The following is a 25,801-nucleotide window of genomic DNA, read 5'->3' as shown; positions in this document are numbered from 1 at the left end:
GCCTTGGCCAGTAGCGGGTCCGACTTGGAGCCGGGAGAGCTTCTAGCAGCTTCTCACAGGAGCCACCCCTTGCATCCCATCCCCTGCTACGAAAAAAATGTTCCACACAGACCGATAACAAATGGTTTGTTGCATTTTTATTTGGAGAGAATGTGTTAGAAGACAGGTTGGATGCAGTCTACATCTCCAGAATATTTTCTGCCCTGTGAGCATTAAACTATGGAAGTGCTTTTTTTAATAGAACGGAATGTTTAGAATATACTGCTACCATAAAAAGAAATGCTTCTCTGACCATAACACCAACATTATTCTCATACATGCCATTCCATTTAGAACAGATTGCATCTTGTTTTCTACACCTAGCAATCATTTCACTTAGATATTTAGCAAATACAAAAGTGGTGTTTTGTGTTCCTATTATCACCAATTTTTTCTCAGACTGGTAAATGGTTTCTGTTGCTGCAGACTTTTGTCTAAGAACATGTAAAATTTGTTTTTTCTTGTCTACAAAGATATAGTGGAGGTAATACTGCAAACGTGCATATTTTCTGGGAGTAACAGATATTTGGCATCATATTTTATTTCCAGCAGTAAACTTCTAACTAGTACCTAAATAGTATTGCTTTGATTAAACTGACTAAAAGGGTTGTTCTTGTTTAATATTTGAAATACAAGGACATTCCCCTTTTTCAGTGATTCTTCTATGAATTCTGCACAGTCTGGGAAGTATAACACCAGAAATTGGATGAGATCTCTCAGGTGTCTGCTTTTGACCAGTGGGATAAATTAACTAATCCTTCTGCTCATGAAACCATTTAGAAAGTGATGCCAAAACCAAATAAAAGTTAATCTTATTCACACGGAAGTTAGGCGCAGTTTTGTCCAATGTACTTTGCTACTGTGGGACTAAAATTAAACCCATATTCAAAATATAGAAGTATACATCATCAGTATTTTGGAGCATAGTGTTACAGCTCCATGCAAACAATACTTTAAAATGGATCCTGGGTTTGAGTTCTGTGTTTTGATATCTGTTGAACTACATGGTAGGAAACTATTTTAGAGTGCTTTTGGAGACAAAAGAATCCATGATCACCGTAATAATATTAATGATGTATCAGAGGTTTTATTATGCAATTCACTTTTTTCAGGAGAGTTAGTGACTGTTCTGCAAGACTAGTGTATTTGTTATTAGCTGTAACAGGGAGTGAAGTACTATAAAATCTGAAAAATGAAAAAAGCAAAGAACATTTTTATGGGGTGTTTTTCAGTGATTATACTTTACCAAGCTGAGTTCTCTGGATGGAAAAAGATATTTGAAAAATGCTGAGTTTGTGATAAAGCCTATGTTTACAATAGGAAATCCTTTTGGGAAAGGAGGGAATTTGTCCAGGCTAATTTAAAGGGTTCAAAGGGTTCATGCTACACAGGATAGTTTTGATATAATGGTTGCATGGTGTCTGGATTGACTGATAGCTCAGTTGTCTGATCATTAAGCTATTAATGTTTTCTTTGTTTAAGATATTACAAAGGGGAAAAATGTCTGTCAATACTAACATTCTAACTTCAGGACTGATGGAGGGCCATCAGCAGTATGGCCATCATTAATAACTTTACTGAAGAATAAATATTTTCATAGTTCTCATGATGTTACCAAATAATGACATACAGGTGCTTCATGGCTCAGAGTCATCCCTTTCTTGTTATAGTCACCTCTGTGATACTGTAGTTAATAGTAACAGCTGTAAACTGGCATCAAAGTAGTACATTTTCATCTCTTTTTATTTATGTTTGGAATCATACCAACCAAGTAAATGTCTGTGTTCGATCTTAATTTCTTATTGAAATTGTAATTTGGAAGAAAATAATGCCTCAGGGTGAAATGCATATTTTTAAGTGACTCTATGATTTAGTGTAATGAAATTAAGTTAGTGACTATAAATTTACTACTTTACAGTGTTGATTAGATAAAGTAGAAAAATACTCTTAAGGCAGTGATGAAAAAGAGATGGTGTCAGAAGAAAATCATGAAGTGCCTAGTAAGAGTTACAGGAGTTACTATCAGAAGTGTCTGTGCTTTCTGTAACAAGATGATCTGAATGTAAATCACCAGAAAAAGAAAAGATCAGTCACTTGGGAAAGAGTAGATAGTCTGCTAGGTTTTAGGCATGATACCAGAGGGGTTTTACTGTAGAGTTCTTGAGTAATGTAGAAAATACCCTGTTGTGGAAAGAATCCTTTACTGAGTGAAAGTTCTCAAAATTAAAGATAAGGTTATTTCTGTAATTCTAGGAGGCTTAATTCTATCAAGACTGTCAATAGCCAACTTTTTACTGATTTTTTTCCATTAATGTTTAGTATTTTTCAAGCTTTGAGCTAATAATTACATCTTTGGCAAGAGTAATTTTTATGAGCCCTAATTCATAGAATTTATTGGAAATTGTCACTTTTCACTAATTCTTGTAATTAGTTAGAGTATAATCCAACCTAGGTCTTAATCACAGTAAAATACATCTGGAATTAGGTTTTTGTGTCTTATATTCTATACTCTGCTTGTTGTCTTAACCACTTTTTAAACAGAAAGCTCCAACCGTGTAACAGACTGAAGTATTTTAAAATAGGCTGAAATATTTTATATTTTGTTGTTTGCTATAGGCCAGTACAAATTCTCTTTTGGTATTTTGTAAATACTTCTAAAATTTCTTAAACAAGAACAAAAAAACCCCTAACCCAACAAACCAACAAAGAAACCAAAACCACCCTAAGGCAGTGGGCAGTGACAACTGGTAACTTTTCTTTATTTCTGTGAACAGACAAGTTTATAGCAGATACATTATTTTTTTTTATTCTTCCCTGCCCCCCCCCCCCTTCTTCTTTCTAGAAACAAGGTGGATAATACAGCTGAAAATAAGTAGGTTTAGAGGGAGAAGCATGTGAAATTTGTTGCCTTTTTTCAGCTGGGAAAAATACTTTACATGAAATGATGTTGACTATCTTTTTTCAAAAATCAAAACTAATAAACAAGTCTTCCTCCTATTCGAATCAAGGCCGTGCAACAGAACCATTCAGAAAGATGCTTGACTGTACCAGAAGAGTCTAAGTCCAGTATAAGTGGTAAAAAAAAGCTAGTGAGTTTTAAACCTTTCATCACCAAAGTAAAAGAAAGGAGCTTTAAGCTTTTCCAGGTACAAAACATCATTTTTAAGTAAAAAAGGTCAGCCTCAGTCTGAAGTTTAGTTTTGCTTCAGGGCAATGTAAGATTATCAAGTGAGGGAAAGATGAAGGTGAAGAAATGAGATTCCCACTCCTCCCTGGGCCGGGAAGTCCAGTATGAGGGAGAGAGGTTAAAAATGGAGTTGTGGTGCCTGGATCCTGTCAGTGCCCTTTGCTCGGGCATGTATATGCGACCCAGCTGGAGAACAAGAGAAGTAAGAGCATGGCTCAAGTACCAGCCTTCTTTGATTTTATCTTTTGATATGGAAGTTAAACTCTTTTGTGGAGCACTCTGCCTGCTAGCCTGCTTTCAAGAGGACCAGAGTACCCCAGAGGCAACTAGAGTAGGTGGAGAGAAGGACATGTGGTTGTGAAGCCACTAAGTTACTGCAAGTTGATGCGTAACCATTTCTACTTTACTTTTATTTGTGATCCCTTAAAAGCAGGGTTTCAAATTGATTGATTACTTGTTAATTTTATAATGTCTAGAAATAAAAGATCAAATGTTTGTGGTAAGTAATTTGGGGGAAAGGGAATTTGAAGAGCGAGGTGGTGGTCTCACCACTACTTTAAGCACTATCACAGTTCCTTTAAAAGTTTGTGAATCATTCTCTTCCTGCAGTTAATTTTATTTACTGAGAAGACAGTGGGTTATGGCAAACATAGCAAGTTGGAGGCAAATTACACCACTATCTATTCATCTTCATCTGTAAACTGAATTCATGTGATTCTTTACAGTGAATTCTGTGGGCAGAATAGAAAAGTGCCAATGTTTTGTTGGTTCCAGAAAGAAAGGCTTAGTGTGGTCTGTTTTAAACCTTTTGTGTATTAATGAAAATCTATACTACATCTTTATCTGATGCTTCCCACTTCAAAGGACTAGCAGAAGAAGCTATGCCAAATTGTTTTTTCCCTTTTTTTTTTTTTTTTTTGTCATTTGCAGTGACTGGTAAGAAGGGGACATGAGATTTTTATTTTTTAAAAGGCTCACATCTGGTGGTTGGTAAAAGTACTGCTTTTGAAAACAGAAAGCTTTCTTTTTTTCTTCCAGATAGCATAAAATTAGTTTAAACAAAATTATGCAGAAACAGGCTTTGATGTGCATTATGAATTGTAAGTACAGAAAGAATCATTGTATTCTTGTATTGTTTAATTGTATTCCCTGGAATTTGTATTAAGCTCAGAACAAACATTCAGCCTTGGTATAAACCTTATGCTGATGGAGAATCTGACATATCTGTAGGTTAGAAGTATTTTAAAAAAACATTTTGAGAATTGATTTTGTATTTAACTTGGGCTATCACCTTATTTATTCTGCCAGTATTAGAGATACTGAGGTTAATCTTCAGTGGGCTCTGTTGTGAGCAGAAACCTACTCAGGTATCTTATTTTTTTGTGTAAATTAGTCAAGGCAGAACTGTGTTCTGCTGTGATTAGTTTGCTTCCAGCATATATTACCTCCTTTAGAACTAACTTGGATATCCTACAAAGTATTGCAGTTGTCCCAAGAGACATACCCTTTGTTTGACAGCTTAAATAAGTTTCTGTTACTAGACATCTTTCTCTATGTAATATTATAATGGGGAGCTCTAAACTTTCTCTTTGTTAGGGTAGTGTAATCTATCTAGTTCAGGTACAAAGAGAAGATAAAATATTTTAGCGTAGCAGTAATTACTGAATATGCACTGCACACCAGGAGTTCAGATCAGTTGTCATCTAAACTACTTAATGACAAGAATGATGCATTACAGTGATTACAGCAATGTTGTTCACGAAAACATCTTAACACTTGATATACCTAATCAGTCACTCTTTCTTTTGGGTTGTTTCTTTTAAAGAAGCTGATTGTCTGTCAGTGGAGAATTCCTTGATATTGTGTCCTAATTGAAAGGTCTGCAGGCTCTTGCTATGCATTGAAAAGTATTGTAGTAGTGTTTTAGAATTATAATGTGATTTAAGATTGATTGTAAAATTCCACTGGAATTACTTATATATTGAAAAAACTTATCAGTTTCAGCATCATTAGTGTATGGCCTTTATATTACATAGACTGAAAAGTTGCATATTTAGTGTTGGTTTTATATTCTGATTGTCTCAAATCAGTTCAAAGCTGTGATACTTTTATTCTAAATACTGTAATGGTATGTTAGTATCTGATTAAAAAAAGCCAACCATGTGTCATGGCATTTTCTGAGAAAATAAGATAGAGATACTCCCAATAATTTTATGAAGCTCTCTATTTATATTGAACATATGACTTAATGATATGCTGCTGAATTCATCATTTCCCTCAGATCTGACAGTAAGTAATGTTTCTGAGAGGGTATATCAAGATCAAACCATCCAATCTTTGTTCTTGCAGGGGAACCAGTTGTGGTATTACTGCTTTTGGTTCTGAGGTTGTTCACAGTTGTTCTTTGTTGTAAATTGCAATCATAATGTTGCATTTGTTGGTCGTTGTTAGATAACCTATAGCTATTGCTCACACATTGCATTGTTGTATAATCTGTTTACTGGAGTTTACAAAGATACTGCTAGGTAGTGTGAGAAGACGTCATATGAATCTTTCATCTTGTTAAAAGATCCCAGAAAAAAAAATTCAGTCTCTTTTTACCATTTTCAGAGTAGCAATTTTTTCAGATGGAAGTTTTTCCTTTTAGTTAACGGTAAGATGCTTTGTCTTAACTCCTTGATTAAGAATGATATACTAGTATTCTCTCATACCTGCACAGCTGGTGATAGACTCACTTTGCATTAGGACAGGCCAGTTCAATTTAAAGGAACATAAAGATTGCATAGTTTATTTCTGCCATCTTCTCCTGGCTTTTTTAATGAAGTGAGAGTTGAATATAGCCAAAATATGGTTTTGATACCTCAAAAGTAAAATAGGTCATAAGACAAGGCTGTACGAACAATAGAGGAGTTAATGATCTTTGCTCAAGCTACTGTCTCAAGCAAAAACCCAGTAATTCTAGCATAAGCTTGAAAATTGGCTGTTGAAGTAAACATGCAAGTCCAGTTTGCCACTATCCTCATTGTCCTCACCTCTCCATTTTGGGAGAATAGAAATTCCACAATTAGAAGCAACAGAGCTGAGTTTAGTGGTGAGTAGATGGAAAGTACTGTGAGAATTTAAATAGGAAACAAACTTTTTGTCAAGTTGTGTTTTTTTCAGAGCTAAAATATTTAAGTGGGCATGGTTCCATGTTTGCCAGCTTTTGGAAACAAAACCTCGTTTGTCAGGCTTTCATAGCATCTTCTATTGGTAATCTAATAAAGGATATTGTAGTAAGAGAAGTTCCTCCCCAAGTGTATCACTGATATGAAAATAAAATATGGGCTGAGTTGCAGTGAGATGTCTCAAGAAGCTTTTTTTTATGTTTTACCTACTTTTTTCTGCAGACCAAGTATAACAAGGTCTGATTCCTCTTCCCCATGTCAAAAATTACCTTGCTGAACCTCACTGAAATTATAGACCTCATGTATAGACCTACTGTTGGATGTATAGCATTCTTCAGCAAGATGCATGACTCCTGATGTGTTTGCATACCTGCAGACAGCTTTAACAGCATCTGCAAAACCCAAACAGCACCTCAGTTTTCCTGGCCAACTGGTGAAAAGTTCTTGAGGAAAAGAAAGATGATGTGTTAGATGATTTCAGTGCTAAAAAGCAAAACAACAGACCTCTGAAGTTGGCAACAAAGAAGCCAAACCACTCCATTCATGTAGTGCATACAAGAGGTTCTTTCATCAGTTCCCAGAAAGGGATGAATGGTTGTAAGAAGTCAAGTTAAAAAGGAAATTAAGATTACAACCCCCCCTCAAAAATACAGGATTCAAGAATGGTTTGTATAGACACCCATGATGTGTGTGAACTTTCACGATTCCAGACAGGATGTGTTACAACAAACAACCATTACTACAGGAGTAACTGTACGATTAGGTATTTAGAATTTATCTGTTGAAAAACATGCTCTCTTCAATGCCTCTCACCCACTCTGCCTTAAAGATTTACATAATTTTCATTGTTGTCTAGAAATAAAATCATAAAAAACAGGTGTTAGGACACACTCTGTATTGCTCTGATTTTGAGATATGAGACAATTTGAAAGAGGAGTTGGGCAATATAGCTCCATTACTCGTCAAGAAGAAAACTACTGATCTAATTCTAGTCTAATTCTGACCTAATTCTAACCTAATTTTGAAAGTCTTTCTGTGCAAATGAAGAACATCTGATCCTAAAGGACGCAGCCCTTGTGGAACTTTGGCTACAATAGTCAGAGATTAATTACATTTTAATGAAGGAGCTAATAAAACCACCATCTATAGTCATCCTGATATGTCATGTTTTGGTGAAGCATGCACTTTCCTGAGAGCAAATTATTAAACCCAAAAGCATGGAAGAGTTAGGCAGCTGTAGAAATATTACGACTATGGTCCCCACCTGAAGGATTTCTGCTTTCTTACAGGTGATACACTCTCTAATCATGTTATCAGTTGTTTCATTAATACATGAAACCCTACAACTGCTAATAATCATAACTTGTTTCTGTGAGCAGGACTTTCTTCTGAATTGGACTTGATAAATATATTAGAATCTTGAATGATAGTGGCCATCATCATGATGGAACGCAGCTTTCAGAATGTTTGTTTAGTAATGCTCAATTTGCTAGATTCCTGAAATACCTACTGCTTTAACACTACTCTTCTACATGATGAATTTTCTAGAAGATCCTTGGTAAAATATTAGTTTAGGAGCACCATTCCTAAAAGACAAATACTGCATATTCTATGAGATATTTTTAAAAATGCTATTTTGATTTCTAAGCTGTATGCTTTCCTTTCATACCTGAAGACATTATAGAAGGAGGTTTTGGCAAATCTTGATTTAAAGTTAAATGTCTATAGAATAGAATCCTCCAAAAACTTGTAGTCTGTTATTTAGTGCAGAAGTGTTCAGTGGTTTGTGAATTGTGCTTCAGAGGACAAAAATATCAGAGAACGAATAAACTTTTAAATGCCAAGTGTGCTTTTCAGGAAAGAATCTGTCGTATAGATTTCTCTCAGGTGAAGTTGACATAGGATATCAATATACATTTACTCAGCAGGACTCAAAATGGATTCTTGTAGACAGTTGTTTGCTTCTGGAGTTTTTGTTAAATAAATATTTCTCAACTGAACAGATGAAGTTGCTGTTTCTATTGTTGCTGGCAATTACAGCACAGCTGTGCAGAAATGACAAGTGTATCTGTGACAGACTTTTTAAAAAAAAACTTATTCACAAAGGATTTTTTCTAAAGCTGATATTTGCAATCCACTAGCTAAAAATGTGAGATATGAATATTTGAATTAGGTGCTCTGAAGTAGCTTGAAAATAGTTGCTAGCATGAATAGTTATTGTTAAATAGCTCTGCCCAGATCTGTTGTGCTATACTCAGACTAGTTCAATAAATATTTTAAAGAGATCTCATACAGTTTCTTGTATAAGTCTCGATTCCTTTCTGTGCTCTTCTATTTGTTGTTGCTCATAGACTCTTTAATCTTTTATACCTTAAATATCCGTTGTATCAGGATCCCTACAGAGCTTGGTTGTTCAGGACGTGACATATTGTGATCAGAGTTATGAAGATGTTACGTTGTACTTCCCTGGTTTTGCATTTGTCTTTATCCTTTGCGTTTTAAGTAAATTGTAATTTGTTTGGAGTAGGTAGGTATGCTAAGTCCAAATTCTTAATAAGATTTAAATGTCTATAATGTAGCTCTTGACTTTAGGTTAAGACTTCAGAGTACTGTTGCACAAATAAGGATGTTTTTCTGCCTAAAATTCTTTCCTTGAATGAAAATGAAATTGATTCATCAACTGCTTTGAACTATTCTTGAGAACTATGTATCTTATTAGTTTTCTTCATTTTAGTTGTTCTGTCTTTTGCCTTGTCTTGGATGTTCAGCTATATCCTCATTTTGATATTGCTTTCATCAGTCTGCAAATTCCCATTAGAAATGAATTATTTTAGATGCCAGTAGTAATAAAAATCAGATCAGTTAATATTATAGATGTTATACATAATATTTGATTTAAAGGAAGATATGATTAGAGAGAACAGGATTAGTATAAGAATTTCAGTTTGTGCTTTTTCTATTGTATGCTTACGACAAATGTTCCTCTTAGGCACTTAATAGATTTGAAATGTATTTAGGCTTTAGTCATTTGTCTGGATTTTCATCAGACTTGAGTTCCACTAGTCTGTAGGATTTTACCATTTCCCTGCTTTTTAGGTATTCTAGTGGTAGGTTTTTGTTACTTACATATGTAAGTCTTTTTTGTTTGTTTGTTTGTGTTTGCATTTTTTGTTTATTTGGGGTTTTCTTTACAAAAGTGAATTGTAGAAGATTCTAAAGTAACGTCTGACTGGCGTTTTTAATGCACTATGTTGAAGAAAACTGTTTTTAAATTGTTACAAGGATAATTCTTCAACCAAGTCGTGCATCTTAAAAAATACACTATCTCTTGAGAGTGTTAAAAGGCTAATACATTAACACTTCAGTAATATTTTACTGCATCTTTTCTGCAATATAGATATAGAGTAGATATAGAGTCTATTTGTTTGGCTTTTTCTTTCATTTTATTCAGACTCTGTTCAGAAGGTCTCCCAAATGCCTTATCAATTCAACTTTAGTAGTTATTTTTCAGGGACACTCACAAGGAAAGCTTGCCAGCTCCATTTCTGGCAGAACAGGCAAATGTTATGTGCTATCTTCATGGCTGCTGTGGCTGTTATCTCCTCTTTGAGACAAATAGGTCAGTTAGAAATACAGAATATAAGTGAAAAATGTGGGTTAGGATGACTGGTAGAACAGTGAAATCCTGGCAGAATTTGCTAATGGTTTGTGCCTGTGTTGGAAACTACCAGTTCAGTAGCCCTGGATTAGTGGATTACGAGTTTGTATGTGTAACAATAAGATGATTTTTTTAATCACTGTAAAAGCAAATTGTTGAGAGACACATGGCTGGTGTTTCTTGTGAGTTAGCATATACAGTGCTTTCAGATACAGAAACCTCTTCTTTGGTGGTTTGGATAAGCAAATGCCAAGGTTGTTATTCGTGAGGTGAGCTTCCAAGTAGTCTAGCATTTTTGAGAGCTGATGAAATCATTATTGTGACTAAAATTCAGAAACAAGATAAAGCCAGGCAAATTCCTGAGTTAACAGCTGTAAGAATTCCCATAATTTGGCTTGCACCAATTTTGCATAGTTTTTCAGTATGTTTCACATTGCATTTGAGTTCTTTCAGAACTATCTTGGTTATCAGTCCAGGATAAATTACTTCATAGGCAGCTTGAAAAATGGCTTTTGCCCTAGGAATAATATTAATAATGATAAAGGCTTTCAAAGTAAATTCAGGCTTTTTAAGAAAGACTTCTTAAGATACAGAATCACATATCTGTCTGGCTCATGAACACAACTTAGGAACAATCTTGTTCAAGTTTGACTGATGTGCTATTAGAATGATTTATTTACACTTAAGACAAATAGTATGAATTTGTAGCGCTCTAACTAAATTTTTCACAATCCCTAGAGTTCTGTTAGTGCCATAAACCAGTTGTTCTCAAATTTACCTTCCAACAGTCACTTCCCCCCCCCCCCCCCCCCCATGTTGTCCACCCCATCCTTTCCCTGGAATGTCATTAGCCCTACAATATATCTGAGCTCTTACAGGAGCTGCTTCTTTCTGCTCACATCTCCACGTCTGCTCCCTATAGAGCACTCTTTCCCCAGCCAGAAACCCTGTCCAGGTTACCTCCAGGTTGGTGAAACAGTGCCCTAAGTAGTACTATAATTTATTTTAATCTAATCTTCTCACAAAGATCATGCAGTTTCCTGTCTAAGATATCTTATGTGAAGGGTTTTGAATGAATTTTATGATGCTTTAAACTTATGAAGAGATTTATCAGCAAGCACTACTGTGTACAGATTTCTGTAGGCATCTATGGCTTTCCCTTGTTTTGCTGTTATAAAGCATTTTGTTACAGTTTTTAATAGAGGCTTTATTGTTGCTTAAAAATTCCAGTAACCATAGTTAGTGTTTGAGTGAAATCAAGTCGACTCATTTCATATTTTATAAACTAAATTAGAAATAGAAGCTTTCTGTGGGCAAAGTGACTTCTTTCTTGAGCAGCAATGAAGTCATGTAGCTTAAAAGATTGCCTTCAAAGGTCTTAAGCCTATTTAGAGAAGGTTCTTATCAGAGAATCATTAACATCTTTTGCAAAGTACAGAAGACTTGTAATCCTTACTAGCATGAACTGTCCATCTGTGACTACCTTTCAGTGAGCTCTAAGAAATATTTTTATATCTTTCAATTTACTTTAACACATTCTTCTATATGTTCTCTGATTATTTGGACAATAAACCAAATTGTTATCCTGTATTGATGTAGCTTACTGGGCCTTTTTAGGGCACAGGGGAGAGGGGAGGGTGTTAAAAAAAAAAAATTCCTAGCATGGCAGGTTGAGGTATTCTAGATGCAGTGCAGCAGATGTTGTTACTAGGATGGAGCTTAGCTGATTGCAGTGCTTGCTTAGAGCTACTTTTGTACCTCTAGATTCTGGTCCCGAATAGGAGTCAGTGTTCTTGCAGTTTAGGGATATGCACAATATCATGTGAAATATTTTAACCACAGATTGAAGTAGCTATTTTAATTCTACTTTTTCTTGCTCTTGTGGGTCTTGTGAAACTTTAAAGATTTTTTTTTCCTTGATGATCACAAGTCAGTTTATCTGGCTTGCTAAAAGGAACTGGCAGATATAATTGAAGGAAAACTAAATGGCCTAATGGAGAAACAGCTATGAAAATGTCTAATCATTTTAGAATAGTACTGTGTTGTAGTGGGCTTATATCATTAGCAATCATTTGTTGAAAAGTTGCTGCACTTCTGCGTTAACTAGTACAAGAATGGAATTGGTTTGGAAAGTCTTTGTTGTTAGCCTTTTGGACAAACACTTCTGCTTGAAGCCCTTTAACCAGAGTCAAAGGCATGGCAAAGATTGCAGCAACTTCCAGTCCTGTCTATGTATTTGGTGTAAGCACACTTTCAGGAGACAGCATTCACCTCTCAACTACAGTCAAAACAATCTTCTGTTTCTATGGTTCTTTTATCATTTCCCTATCAAAAAAATCTTGGGGCATTTAGAACAATGTTTCTTTCTTTTGCAGACTAGATCATTAATTAATTTTGTATCTTTTCAAACCTTGTAGGTATAATCTCCAGGCTAAATAATGTCTTTTATGGGGCTGGCATTAACAGATTTACTGGTTTTTGCTTTCATATAACAAGGATGTTTTCATCAGTTTGAGTGGTGCACTAGTTAATTCTACTGACCTATTATATACTTTTCTTATATTAAGCATCACAAAGTGAACTAGGGTTTACATTCAAAGAGAACCCTTTGCTCATCTCTTATATCCAGAGAAGAAAAAACATTGGAAGACTAATAGCTTGGCAAAATTGAGTTTCCATGGTTATCTATATTAAAATAGAGGAAAAGTCATTGGGGTCATCTGGTTAAAATTGTGAATATAAATGTTATTTTTACTTGTGTTACGATGCAATGTAATGAACTAGTTAAAGTTTCACACTTCACAAACTCCCTGCGTGTTCAGTTTCCATGCTTTGGTCTTGTGTCTTGAGCATTTTGTGTTCAGAGCCTTTGTAGGATTTAAGCTCTGGTGCATTTTGTGAATTTATGACAATTGCAGAGTACTAAAGGAAGGGAAAAGCTGTGTCATAAAACTGGAGCATTCATCCTCAACACATCCCAAGGCTCCTTTCTGTCACCCAGTTGCATCTTTTTTTTGCTTTTGTGTGTGTGTGTGTTCTTTTTAAAGCCCGAGAACTACCCGAAAGTAAGTCTATGAATTATTTACGTCTATTACAGGGTTTTCCTACAGGAAAAAATCTACTCACAAAGATTGCTCTAGAAAAAGTCTTTTGTAATTATACATACTCAATGTAGTGATAATTTTTAACTTTGCAGAATAGGGATTTAAGAGAAAGTACTTATCAGGCTGTTTCTGCAAAGCTACATAGCTGTATGAGTAGTTGCTATAATCTGGTCCAGGTAAAACTTGATGAATATTAGTGGTGTCATCATTTCAGAAGGCTTGATAATATTTTTAAAAATCTTTACTGAGGTTTTATCCACCCTTTATATGTTTAAGATAGTCCTGTATGTAGGCTATCCTTGCAAATCATAGATTTGACTGCCCACTGTTTCTCAATGATTAGTGAAACCAGTCTATCTATACAGTTCATCAGTTAGATGAGGTTTGGCTTGGCCGTCTAGATGTGTGTTTGCTATTAGCTAAATCAGTGGTTTGTGTGTCAAAACCTTCAATGTCTCAGAACAAATTTTAATAAAGTCTAATGTTAAACAATATGGAGAAAGGTAGACTTTCAGTTTATGCATTATCTGCCTAAGTACAGCTTAAAATTTAGTAAAACTTGTTGAAGATTTTCAGTTAAAAAACAACAAATGCTTTTATTTTTTAATAGAAAATGCATGTGGTAAAACTTGTAGGTAAAACATCCTTTTTTTTTTTTTTTTTTTTTTCCAAAGTGATGTGACACAATGTGCTGTATTATTATCTACTCGGCTCTCTCTCATACTTACTAGAACTTGTCTGTGTTGGCAGCAGTTCACCCCAGTTCTGAGGGGAAGACCACTTTATCCACCAGAAATTCCAGCGTGATGTTTGCAGCAGGAGCTGTTAGATTCTCAGGGTTTTCCAAGTGAAATCACTTTAGTGTCTTTAGAAACTGCACTTGAGACTTTTATTTTTGTACGTGTTTGCAATGGAAACCAAACACTGTAAACTTCTGTGCCATGCAGCTAGATAGGATTTTGACTGGACCTCAGTTGGAGCAATGTAGCTTAACCAGTACTTAATGTTTCACTTCATTAACTTCCAGTGATTTATGAATAACACTATTGGTGGAGTCAAGGGGAGTCTAAAAACTTAAGAAAATGTTTGTGGACAGTTATACAGTATGAATGTGTTAAGAATCTAAACTATATGAGTAAACCTATCAAGTCTGACAACAGTTAGGCCCTATCTCATGCTTCTCCCTATTTATGTGTGTCCTATGCATCTTAACAACAATATTGAAATTCTTCTCTCAGATCCTGCCGCTATGTATGTCTAGTTGACCTTGTCTGTTGACCAGCTAAACTCTTGGGGAGTGGAGACTTGAAGCCAGGTGGCAGACAGCAGTGCTGTGCCTTCTAACAGGGCCTGCCCTCAAATGTCACTAGTAACCACGTTCCCCACCTGCATATTGTGTCACAGGATCAGTGCCCTTTCTACAGCCTGACAATTTATCTGCAGTGTGAGATCTCACATGCTGAATGGGCCTGCAGTTTTATTGTCTACAATTTTAGAATAACAGTAGGTTAGTCATTTACCCTGCAGGGAACATAATTTTGGAGGTTTCTTCTTGTTTGGCAGATGGTAGAACCTAAAAATCTTCCTAAAAATTAGGTACTCTAGATTAAACCTTATGCCAAAGTGAGATCAAACGTATAATCACAGTCACACTCAGATATGCTGTGACACCTGAGGCTCCTTAATGATAATATATATGGAATATAAGTGGTGTGTACTAGTACAATCTTAGTCCTGCTAGTATCACAAATCTACATTTGGTCTTCAGATTCCTGCAGTGTATATGATTTGGTTAAAATGAAAGTCCTAATCTCCAGCCATTACCTACAAGAGAAAAATAATAATGTATACATGTGAAATATGAAGCCAAGCCTTTCCCAATGAAAAAGTTAAACTGATGAATTAAGTACTTTTCATATCTATTCCAGGTGATACAGTCAATATGAAGAATTTGCACTATTTAATAATACCTCTTTCTGTGAGTCTTGACTCACATTCGTTGTGGCAGTTATGGCAATGCTTGCTGGTCATAGGATGATGGATTACTGGTATCACACTTCTGTTGAAGGTGTTCTTTTCAGACCTCAGATATGCAGAATACTACACAAAAAGCCATTAGTGAACATTACAACTATGGCTGTAGAATCATTCTTCAGCGTGGGCCATAGACTAGAACACTTTCATTTTCAAACATCTTTTAGTTTTTTTAATACGTAAAGGGTGAAGAATTTTTCATGTTCCTTCAATTCTCCCCTTGTGGCAATAAAAATTGCTGACAAAAGCAGTCTTATTTGTGGCCATTAATTCCTAGTTGTATAAAATCACCTCAACAGGTTTCCATCAAGATTTTTTTCCATGTAGAGGTAGCTTTTGTGTACTCTTTCACTAATCATAAAGGCTGCTTTGGATTTGACTGGACTTACTAGGTCAACAGTCCTTGACTTGGAGAAGATAGTTTTATGGTCTACTGAGAAACCAGTTTTTACGTGGAAATTAACATTTTCCAACCCTTGTTCTTGTATTTAAGGCTATGGTACAAAGTAAAACATACCTGTGTGAGCCAAGGAGAGAATACTAGCCACTTTTAATTTCCTGACTTTTGTTAGCTTGTATTTCAGTCTCCTTATTTAAATGCTCCTTTTGCCTGCATTTTTATAACTTATTTGGAGGGATATATTGGCCAGCTTCTCAGCTACTGTATGCTGACACCAGTTGATCATGTTTCTTTGTCTTTTAGTGTAACTCAGATTCTTACGTTTATGTTGTCTTATTTTTCATGATTTGTAGTATAATTAGGAGTGCCTGGCTTGACTGTTTTTGATGCTTTCTACATATTAACTTTCATTGCCCAGTATGTGGGAATGGAGACAGCATTTACCAGCTCATTAACCTCTTTAAATTGACTGCGGGGTGGATTATTTCCTGTCACCATCACAGGTCAGTGGGTGGATTACACTCCAATGGAATCTTTCTAGAATATTTGAAAAATGCTGAGCTACCACAGTACAGATTGACTGGCATGATTTTTCTAATTTACAGGTTTTTTGGGGGGGAAATCCAGATAAGACAATAGGTTATTGTTGTCATTGTTCTGAAATCAGGAAAGGCAAACGTTTACTAAGAAAACCCCACTAGTTGATCCTGTTCCTCTGCAAAATGTAAATGTTTTATACAGTGTGTTTTCAGGACACTATTAGGAATAGTGTCTGTTTGGACCAGGTTGAAGTGCATATGACTGTGTGGTCTCACTGATATACTTCACCACTAGTAAGCATCCGTCCTGGACCTGTTCTTAGGAAGTAACAAAGTCAGGAAGGGTGGCCTTTGCTTCTCTGTGTCTAAAGTAGTACCCTAGCTTTCACAAAAGCCATATGTACCTAATAAAAGAGATTCACAAACCTTATTTGCTCGACAGTGGACTCCAACAGGGTTGATGCCATCATTTTTTAAAATGTTACACTTACCCCGTCACAGAGATTTGGATAGGTAGGTGATTTTGCAGTTCAGCTGAGCATTTTCAGTCAAGTAGAATGCATCATGAGGAAGAGCTTAAAAACGAGAAGACTCTGGGGTTGTATTAACTACAGCTGGATACTTGAGTTTTCTCTTTGTTCTGTCTGAGTAATCACCATGTAAAGAGCTACTTCGGTGTTACTTTCTGTTAGCTTAGCAGCAGATAGAGCTGGGTGTTTCCAGACTGTAGCCTCAAAACTTCTGAAGTCAATAAAGACTATTGCCAAAGTAAGTCCCAACCAATGAGGAGTGCTGAGAGAGCAGACACTAATAGTGCAGCGATTGAATATTACTTCTGTGTACATGTAGGCAGCACATACATAAAACTTGCTAACAGGTAGCTGAATACTAGGAGATGTTATGAGTCCTGAAGTTAGCAGACCACAAAGCCTTGATATGAGTTGCTAACTCTGTCCAAGCTCTGCAAGATTGTAATGAAAAGACATGAGCAGGCTTTGTGATCAACTTGCAGGTTCATTAATTATAGACACTTTGGATTAATCACATGGTCTCATCATAGAGTGTAATTTAAGATTACAGAGTGCATCAGGAAGAGTGAATTCTGCATTGCACACTGCATAAATGAGATGGATGTCATATATTACCTTTTACAAATTAACCTAATAATGTTGTTGCAAATAACAAGACTTCTGCTGTCCAGGATTCTTACTTGAAGGAATGTCTTTTATTTGTTTGTGTCACCGAAAACCATAGTAGAGATTACAAACTTGAACCTGACTTTTAAAGGTGCTTTTCAAGGTGCCTTATGTAAAGAAACTTACTTGCTTTTACTGAGTGTTATTCACAGGAGTAATAACTTTATTCCACACTTTATTTTGTGGAAGTATGTATACTAAATATGACACTGAATATAGCTTTTCCTCCTGAAAGCTTTTCCATAGATAGGTGTTTGTTTTAACTGAACTGATTACTAAGCTGCTTTTCTCATAAATGTTTACAGCTTCCCTCTACATGGTCAGAAATCTAAGTCCCAGTTCATCAGAGCACTGACACACCTGTACTAATGCTGTGGGTATCATAGCTTGAAGTTAATCAATCTGATATGTGGATACTGAATATCTGCAGCTTTGAGTTTCAGTCATGGTGTTCTGTGCAATTGGCATATTGTCAGAATCTTATACAGTGATTCCAAAGAACATATAACTGGATACTTTTTTTTTTCCTGGCCTTGACATATCTTCAGCATAATGTTATATACTACATATTATGTATGTATTTACATCTCAATTCTGTTCTTAATTCTAAATGTTGCATCCAGGAACTTCTAGTTTTCAGTTGTTAATATAACTACTGAAATTAACTGTTATGTCACAATACTGTCGATATATTATTATTACTATTATTGTTGAAATTATATTTCTCTGTCAATATTGGGACATGTTTGGGTTTTTTTTAGGCTCGCTGGCAAAGTTTTTGCTTGTACAAGCTGAAGAACTGGGTGTTCATGACACTCATTAACCCTCAAATTGTATTGTATGTATTGGTATAATTTGAAAATTCTTAGTCCTTGATTTGTTACTTTGTTTTTAATATGCTATATCATATTACAGTTCACCTATTTTATTTAATTTCCTTTTCTTTAATTCAGGGTTGGGAAGAAACTGTGGATGCTGCCATTTCTTACTTGTTAAGAACTTGTTTGTCAAAGAGTTCTAAGGAACAGGCCCTGACTCTCAGCAGCCAGTTGTGCATGCCCAAAGACACTAGCAGACTGAAGAAGAACATCACCCTCTTCTGTGATAGATTGGCCAAAGGTGGTCGCCTTTCCTTAAGTATAGACTCAGCCACTCAGCAAGCTGCTGTCATGCCAGGTAAGACCTGAAGTATATGTTCACAATTCAAAATATGTATTTGTATATTAAAATTAAAAATTATGCACATCTGATGGTGTTAGCAGTTGGTTTCCACAACAGGTAAAAACCAAAACACTGATTGTGTTGCTGACCTATAGAATGAGTTGGTAATGAGATAATTTTAAATCTAAGTTTTATCTCAATTTGATCACTTACTGCTGCTGAGCAAGTAGTGAGGAGCGAAAAGTCCTACCTTCTTGATAGAGAAATGATTATGGTTGCATTACTGTCTTTATGGCATATGCCTATGACTAATTATGAAGTAGTGATAGCACTGAATAAAAAAATCTGCAACTTTAGAAAGTACTAGTTGGCTGGGTGATAGCTCACAGAAAGCATGAAATTAAAGATGAAGCTAATTTAAGTAGGTGTTGAATAATTTTTCTAATTTGGAAAAGGAATGTAGAGAAGATTTCAGAGTGTTGCACAATGATTTAAATGAATGTCATGGAATTACCATTTTTGAAAGAAATTTTACTCATGTCCTTTTCTATATTCCTACTTCTTTAGTAACAGTGGAAGCAAAGCCACATCTTTTCTGTAGAATCTTAATGCTAGTGTCTTTGTACTGTTGCAAGACATTTTCTTCTTGTCTTTTTTCTTTAGTGAGACAGACAATCTCTTAATAAACACCGGATACTCCTGCTGACTTGGAAGCAGGTTTTTTTACCAGCTTCGTGCTCTGAATTTCGGTTGGATGTTCATTCAGCTTCGTAGTCTCCTAGACCACATAATATCACTATGGTCTTTGGCCTCAATGACCTCTTTCACCTACAGCAGTCTTCACATCTGTAGGGAAAAGTATATTGTATGCATGCTTCATGCTTAAAATTGGGAGTTTATTATTTTGTCTTCATGGGTATTGTTTTTGATCAAGTTTGGAGTTGTGTTAGGGCAGTATCTTGTTTTTCTATATTTGTTTTCTTACATTTCAAATAATAATTTAATTCCTGTTTAATATAATCTGAATGACCTGTGCAATGTTTCAGCAACTGAGAAGTCCTTGTTACTATGTACAGCCCTCCTCTGCATGTGCTACTTTAAATGATTCGGTCAAACAGCTGCAGACTGTGCTGTGGTAGAAACTCTCTATATAATTTTTCTTTAGAGTTACACTATACCCATATCTGGAAGTTTTACAAATTTTTGTTAGTATTTCTTTGCAAGCCTAAAATATGTTAAGGGTATTTTATCTGTTGAACTTTGAAAAGATCATATAGGCATTGTTTTTCCTTCTCAAAATTTTGAAAAGGTGTTAATAGCTGCAGTTCATCTTTTTCCACCTAAGGTAATAAGGTGAATTGATTTAATATGGAAATTCACTTCTGCCTGTTCAATTGACTAGTGTTATTGGGTTCAAGGCACTATGCAATTTGGTTATGATTAATTCTGTTAGGAAAAGAGTAAAATTTTTAAAAATTGTAAACAAATTAGAAGAAATCTTGCTCTAGATGAAGGACCTTGGGAAAACCATCTGGTCTCCACATTGAATATATAAAGACTAAAATTTAAAAAAAACCACTAAACCCACTTTTTTCTATTACATGAGGCCAAAATAACACCAAGAAGGCATGAGTGACATCTACTAGACTAATTTTTACCATTGTGGTACAGGTAGACAGTTATACTACCTCTCAAATAAAAACAATACAAGGAAGAAGTACATTCCAAGCAAAACATAAGATATTTGACAGTGGGCTGTTAGCCATGTTTTGATGATATGTGGGACCAGGTTTACAGTTTCTTATGATGAATAGTGAAAAATGAAGTACCTGTAGGTACCTGGTTGAGACCTGGTATAGCAATGTCCCACCCAACATAAACTCTTTTAGCTATATTTGAAATGCCCTTTGGCCATGACTTACTTTAAAAAGAATTAAAATCTGTAACCCAAATACAGATTCCAAAATAAATAATTTTACTTTCAAAATTGCTGACTCTCATGTGTAGCCCTTTTGAATATCAAATTGCCTAATTAAGAATCAAAATTATGACCCAATTAGGCTAACACTTCAGAGTATCACAAGAAGGTATCATTTAAAGAAATTATAAAACCTAATGTAGCTTTCTTATGGTCACTAAGAGTGCAGCCTGAAGCCTTGATAAAAGGTTCCGTACATTTATATTTACTCATTAACTGTTGAGAGAATATGCTTTTTGAAAAAGTATGGAAGAGCTTCAAAAAAAGAAATCTCACCTTCATTTACAGGACAGGCTCACTTCTGCCAAATGCTTAGAATAGCATAGTGTTTAAATAGTTACTCTCTAGCAGTATGTGCTGTATGCTTTGAAACTTTGTGGGTGTTTGTCTTTGGACAGACTGGAGATAACTGAGAGCTTTCTTGGGAGAATAAAGGTTTTACTGATGCTTTTTAAACATGTTTGTCACCTCTTTGGGTTTTCTTTGGCTATCTCGACATTGGCAGGTAGTGTGGTCTGTTAGAAGCAGATCTGCAGGGGGAAGTAACCGAGCCTGGCAACATGACTTGTATTATCTATGTGTTTCTGAGGCTGTTTGAGCTAGCTCTGTTCCTGTCTGATGTACTGATCCTCCATTAGCAGTTAGAGTGCTTTAGGTGCTTTCCTGGGATTCATCTGCCCAGTTAGATTCACCTAAAAAAACCAAGTTCATGTGCCCAAGACCACTCGTCAGTGTGCAAACAGTGCAGTTAATGGGGATAATAAAGAAATTTGCCTCACTCTTGATTCCAACTACCTGTTCAGTCTACACTAGGAAGAAATGGAGAATGCTGTCTTATAAAGGGGAACTGGTATACAAAATAACTATATGCTGTTGAGTAAAGAGCTCTTTGATAATGCCTATAAAATTGAGGAACTCCTTCTCCCAGTTCTTAAAGGGGGGAACAGGAATAAGTAGAGGAAAATGAGGTAGAACTATACATGGAGAGGGAGATGTTGAGAATTGAATTTGTATCCAAGGATTTATGGTTAAATATTGGATGTTAATGTAGGGGAAAGTTCTTCAGGATGTTTAAGCTCCAAGCCAAGCCAAAGATGGTCCCATAATTATTCAGTAGTGTAGCTGTCATTAGCTTGAGGATTTTGTTCAATGCCACTTTTTCTTAGGCCCATTCTTTTTCTTAATGGTGGAAACTCCTTTTTCTACAGCAACGAACTTTTAAAAAAATTATTTAAAAGTACCTAGGACCCTTCTGGCATTGCAGCACTATAACAGTAAGCTGCATTTCTATAAGCTATATTTAATAGGTTCAAGATGGTGTACCCTGAAATCTAGAGAAATTGCCTGAAGCCACGTCAAAAAGCTGATGATTATCTTTAAGTGTGCAACTATTTGAAAGATACCTTCAGAAGATAGTTATCAGTATTTGTAGTTAATCCAAGAGTATATGTCAGAGGTATGCCATGGTCTCTGCTGGGTCTGAGTTTGTTCATTATTTTCTTTAACAGCTTCAGTGATGGAATATGGAGCATGAATGTTAAAATTGTGGTTTTGCAACAAACTAGCAGTAGTTTCAAGCACACTGAAAGAGCAATAACTCTGACCTTGATAAATTAGGGGAGTGATCTGAAGTCACTAAGATGGTGTTTAGTCAACAAGTGCAAAGGACTCTGGCAAGTAAGAATCAGACAAACTAAAAATTGAGAAATAATTCCATAAGCACTGGTGCCATAGGATTGACTCCTGGGGGCTATAGTGGACCAGCAACTGAATAAAAGTCAGCGATATGATCCCATTAAAGGCGAATTCCAACTTTGGGATGTAGTTATATGACTTTTAATGAAGAGATAAATTATTTCTTTCTGTTATTCATGAGAAAGATTCAGTTGAAATTACAGGGTAACACAGTTTAAGGAAAACTTAGACAAATTGAATAGAGTTCAGAGAAGAGCACAAATATTATAAATGATTGAAACAATTTTGCTTTCTCTTTCGTCTGAGGGAAAGAGAAAGAGAAGGTTGAGGAGGGATATGATAGTTTTCCAGTATGTAAAATGTTCTTAGAAGGATGATTAAAAGTTAATCAGAATCATTGGCTAAATATGTTTATAACTGTAAGCCACATCAGGCTGTATTATGTACTGTGTTGCCTTTGGCAATGTGTAAACGGTTGCATGAGAGGAATGGTGAGGGGCTTAGGCAGTGGTGTGAACCCAAAAAGTGTTGGTCAGTGCCAGGGAAGTGCTGGGGAAAGGTGCTGTAGACCACCCAGGTTGTCATATATTGAGTTTAATGGGTGTGAGAACTTAGAGCATAAATCCTGATGACCTGCAGTGAATTAATTCTGTAGCTTTTAAAGGTCTCTTATAATATCTGTGTGTTTTGCAGGATTGGTTTGAAAACCTTAAGCAGTGTCAGCTGTGGCTGTTTGGAGGCTTGTTCAGGTGTCAGTCTGACTGGAGCTCTATTTGCAGTATTGCCTCACCTATATTTTGGGTATCTCAGCTACTCTTTGGCTAGAATGTGATTCTGCTTTTCCTATAGTAGTTCCTGGTGTGCAAATGGCACCTGTATTGGTTCAACGTTTTGTTCAAGCAAGGATTTTTAATTTTAAATTAGGACTTTTTTTTTTCTTTAAACCATCCTTTTTCTTCTACTTCTTTTTTTTTTAACTGAGCTTCAGTAATTTTTTTCTCCTTTTTGTTTGGTTAGGAGATCTTTGTATTGTGCTTTAGCATGATTTGCTTACACAATTGAATGTAACTGGAGCAGTAGAGAAAATAATATTTTAATGTAAAAATCAGTTACTGAGTACTGTGTCACTGAAATCCAGGGAATGCCAGATTGTCATCTCCTCGGGTCAACTGAATCTTCAGAACTGAAATCAAAAGCAAAAGGAGGAATATTTTGCATCCAGAAAATAGGATTTGCAAATAGTTTTGTGTAAGTGTAATATTTAAGACTTATATAAAAGTAGAGCTAGAAGTCAAGCCAACTGCCCATCTAGTTTTCTCCTCTGTGTTGTGATGGGGTTAGTGTATCCAGACTATCAGTGACAAAGTTTATCTGAATTCTTAAACACCTTGGACAAGGCTGAACAATATCTCTTGATAGCTTATATGGTAGCTTAGTGTCCTTATTGGAAGGTTTTCCTAATATTTGATATATATTTTTTTTCCTGCAAATCAGACTGGTTTATTGTGAATATTGAAGGTGGAGGTGGCAATTAATGATGTTCTTTATAATGGTAAAAGCTTTGGAAGATTTTTAGTATATCCCTTCAGTAACTTTTTCTTTTGTACTAATTGTGACTAAATTATCCCAGTCTTTTCATGATGACTTTCAATTCTTACTGCTTGTTTTCCAAAATGGAATGCTATTCCTTTTGTCTATAGCAGGGAGTATACCCTGCTATACTCTGCTCCATCTCAATCTCCAGACCCTTTCCTATGCATTTGTTGCCAGATGTTTCCCATTCTGTATTTATACATACTATGTTACTTTTCTAAGCATGGTAGTATATACTTGACACTTTGTCTTCATAGCTTTTTTAATTTATCAAGTTGATTATAATTCTGCTTTGTATAATCATGATTCTATCATTCATATTATGAATGGGTAAATGCTAACTTTAAAGACAATGTTCTTTACCACATTAAATATACATATGCACCCAGAAAGTATTCAAAGTCATCCTCTGGAAGAAAAAAGTTTTTCTAGTTTGCTTTTTTTTTTCCTTGCATAAGCTTATAAAAACCTCTTTACAAAATCCTGTACTGATATCCATGAGTGAATATTGCCTATTCTGAAGCTGTGCTTTTAACTGGAAAACTGGGATGCAACAGAATGTGTCATATTCCTTAAGGAACTCTGTTTACATGCTACTAAACTTGAGGAGAACGTCGGGATTAATTGGAAAAACATGTGGATTTGAGTTCCTGGAAGAGCAATATTAATTTTTTTTTATATCTATATAAAAGATATAAACATTGCTGCAAAGTTCTTAGTATACAGAGAGTGTGCTGTAGAGAAAGACTAGTGATAGTTTGTTGGATCTGAAAAAATAGGATTTTTGTTGTTGCAAATTGCTCTCTTACACTGTTAATTATCAGTTCTTCATTGGTCATTAGAGGAAAGGAACAAGCAGTATAACTCAGGTATTCTCAAACTTCATAATGTGGACTTTTAACACAGAATGTCTTGCAAAATGTAGTGCCTGCCATTTGTGCTCACACAGATTCCCGTCTGTCATGGTAATGTTATCTCAGTAGCAACTACAGTAATTTTTTGCCTGGAGAAGTTAGAAATTATTCAACAGTAATTTAGCAGCCCAAAGAGGGCACAGAAATTAGCACCAATGACTAGACAACGCTTTTGAACTACCAGCAGATGTTCTTAAAATCACGGGAGGTGGTTTGAAAACTTTTCCTGTAACTTAAGTATTGTGAGCCTGAGATCATGGTGCATCAGCAGCTTTGTATAGCCCACCATGCTGGTGCAGAGAAGTGTATAAAAATTGCCAATATATTTTTTTCTCATAGATGTGACACAAGTCCAGTGGTGTTTATCTCCACAGAAGACTATGGTCCATTATGAAGTGTGATTCTCACTTAAGATATTTTCCATATGTTGTCTGTAAAAATAAAATACTAAACTACTTTTTTTCCCTTTAGTAACCCTTAAAATAATGCTTTTAGCTATTTTTTCTTATTTTAGTTTAAATATATTGTGTAATCATAAAGCTTTTTAACAATGCTTATTAGATCTCTGTAAGGAAAAGTGAAAGTAAAGTTTCATTCACAACGCTTGCTGCAAGGATTTTGTATACCTCAAGATCGGTCAGTACTGATTGATGGAACTGGTAGTCCACTGAGGTCAGTGGAAACTGTCATTGACCAAATTAGATTCAGCATTTTACCCATGTTTTTCATAGTGTTTCTCACCTGTTTCCACTATTTCCCGAGACAGTACCATTCACAAAAGTGTCTAGAGGACATTGGTAAGTATCTGTGATCTCAGGAATCTAAACCTTAATAAAAGTGCCTATTTCTCATTGAAAGTCAGTTTGCTGAGGAATTTTTTCTTAAATGTACCCAGAGGCTTTTAAAGCACATTTATAAAACACTACATGCCAATTCATTCCTATGGATTTGTTGGCTCAGGCCCTTAAATATGAAATGACATTAACTCACTTTAACTGTTGCAATGAAAACTCTAACTCCTCTTTTCTAGCTTCTATAAAATCATACAGGTTGTATGATTTTAAATCAATAATAATCAATATTAATCAATAAAGTACCTTGAAACACCAGTTCCCCCAGGACTAAGAGTGAAAACA

The 25,801-nt window shown here is 35.5% G+C and overlaps 1 protein-coding gene across 1 annotated transcript in view; it reads left to right on the top strand.

Moving 5' to 3' along the window:
* The window catches only part of BBS9 (Bardet-Biedl syndrome 9), a 162,814-nt gene extending 140,817 nt beyond the window's left edge, over positions 1-21,997 (top strand). The window contains exons 21-22 of the mRNA XM_010568001.1: positions 18,278-18,500; positions 21,972-21,997. Of these exons, the coding sequence (XP_010566303.1) occupies positions 18,278-18,500; positions 21,972-21,997 (249 nt within the window). The remainder of the gene's footprint in view (positions 1-18,277; positions 18,501-21,971) is intronic.
* Positions 21,998-25,801: the final 3,804 nt, after the last annotated feature.

This window comes from Haliaeetus leucocephalus, unplaced genomic scaffold (genome assembly GCF_000737465.1).
Source record: "Haliaeetus leucocephalus isolate CR32 unplaced genomic scaffold, Haliaeetus_leucocephalus-4.0 Scaffold234, whole genome shotgun sequence".
Taxonomy (NCBI): Eukaryota; Metazoa; Chordata; class Aves; order Accipitriformes; family Accipitridae; genus Haliaeetus; species Haliaeetus leucocephalus.
The sequence above is the reverse complement of the archived record's forward strand: the minus strand, read 5'-3'. Positions and strand labels throughout refer to the sequence as shown.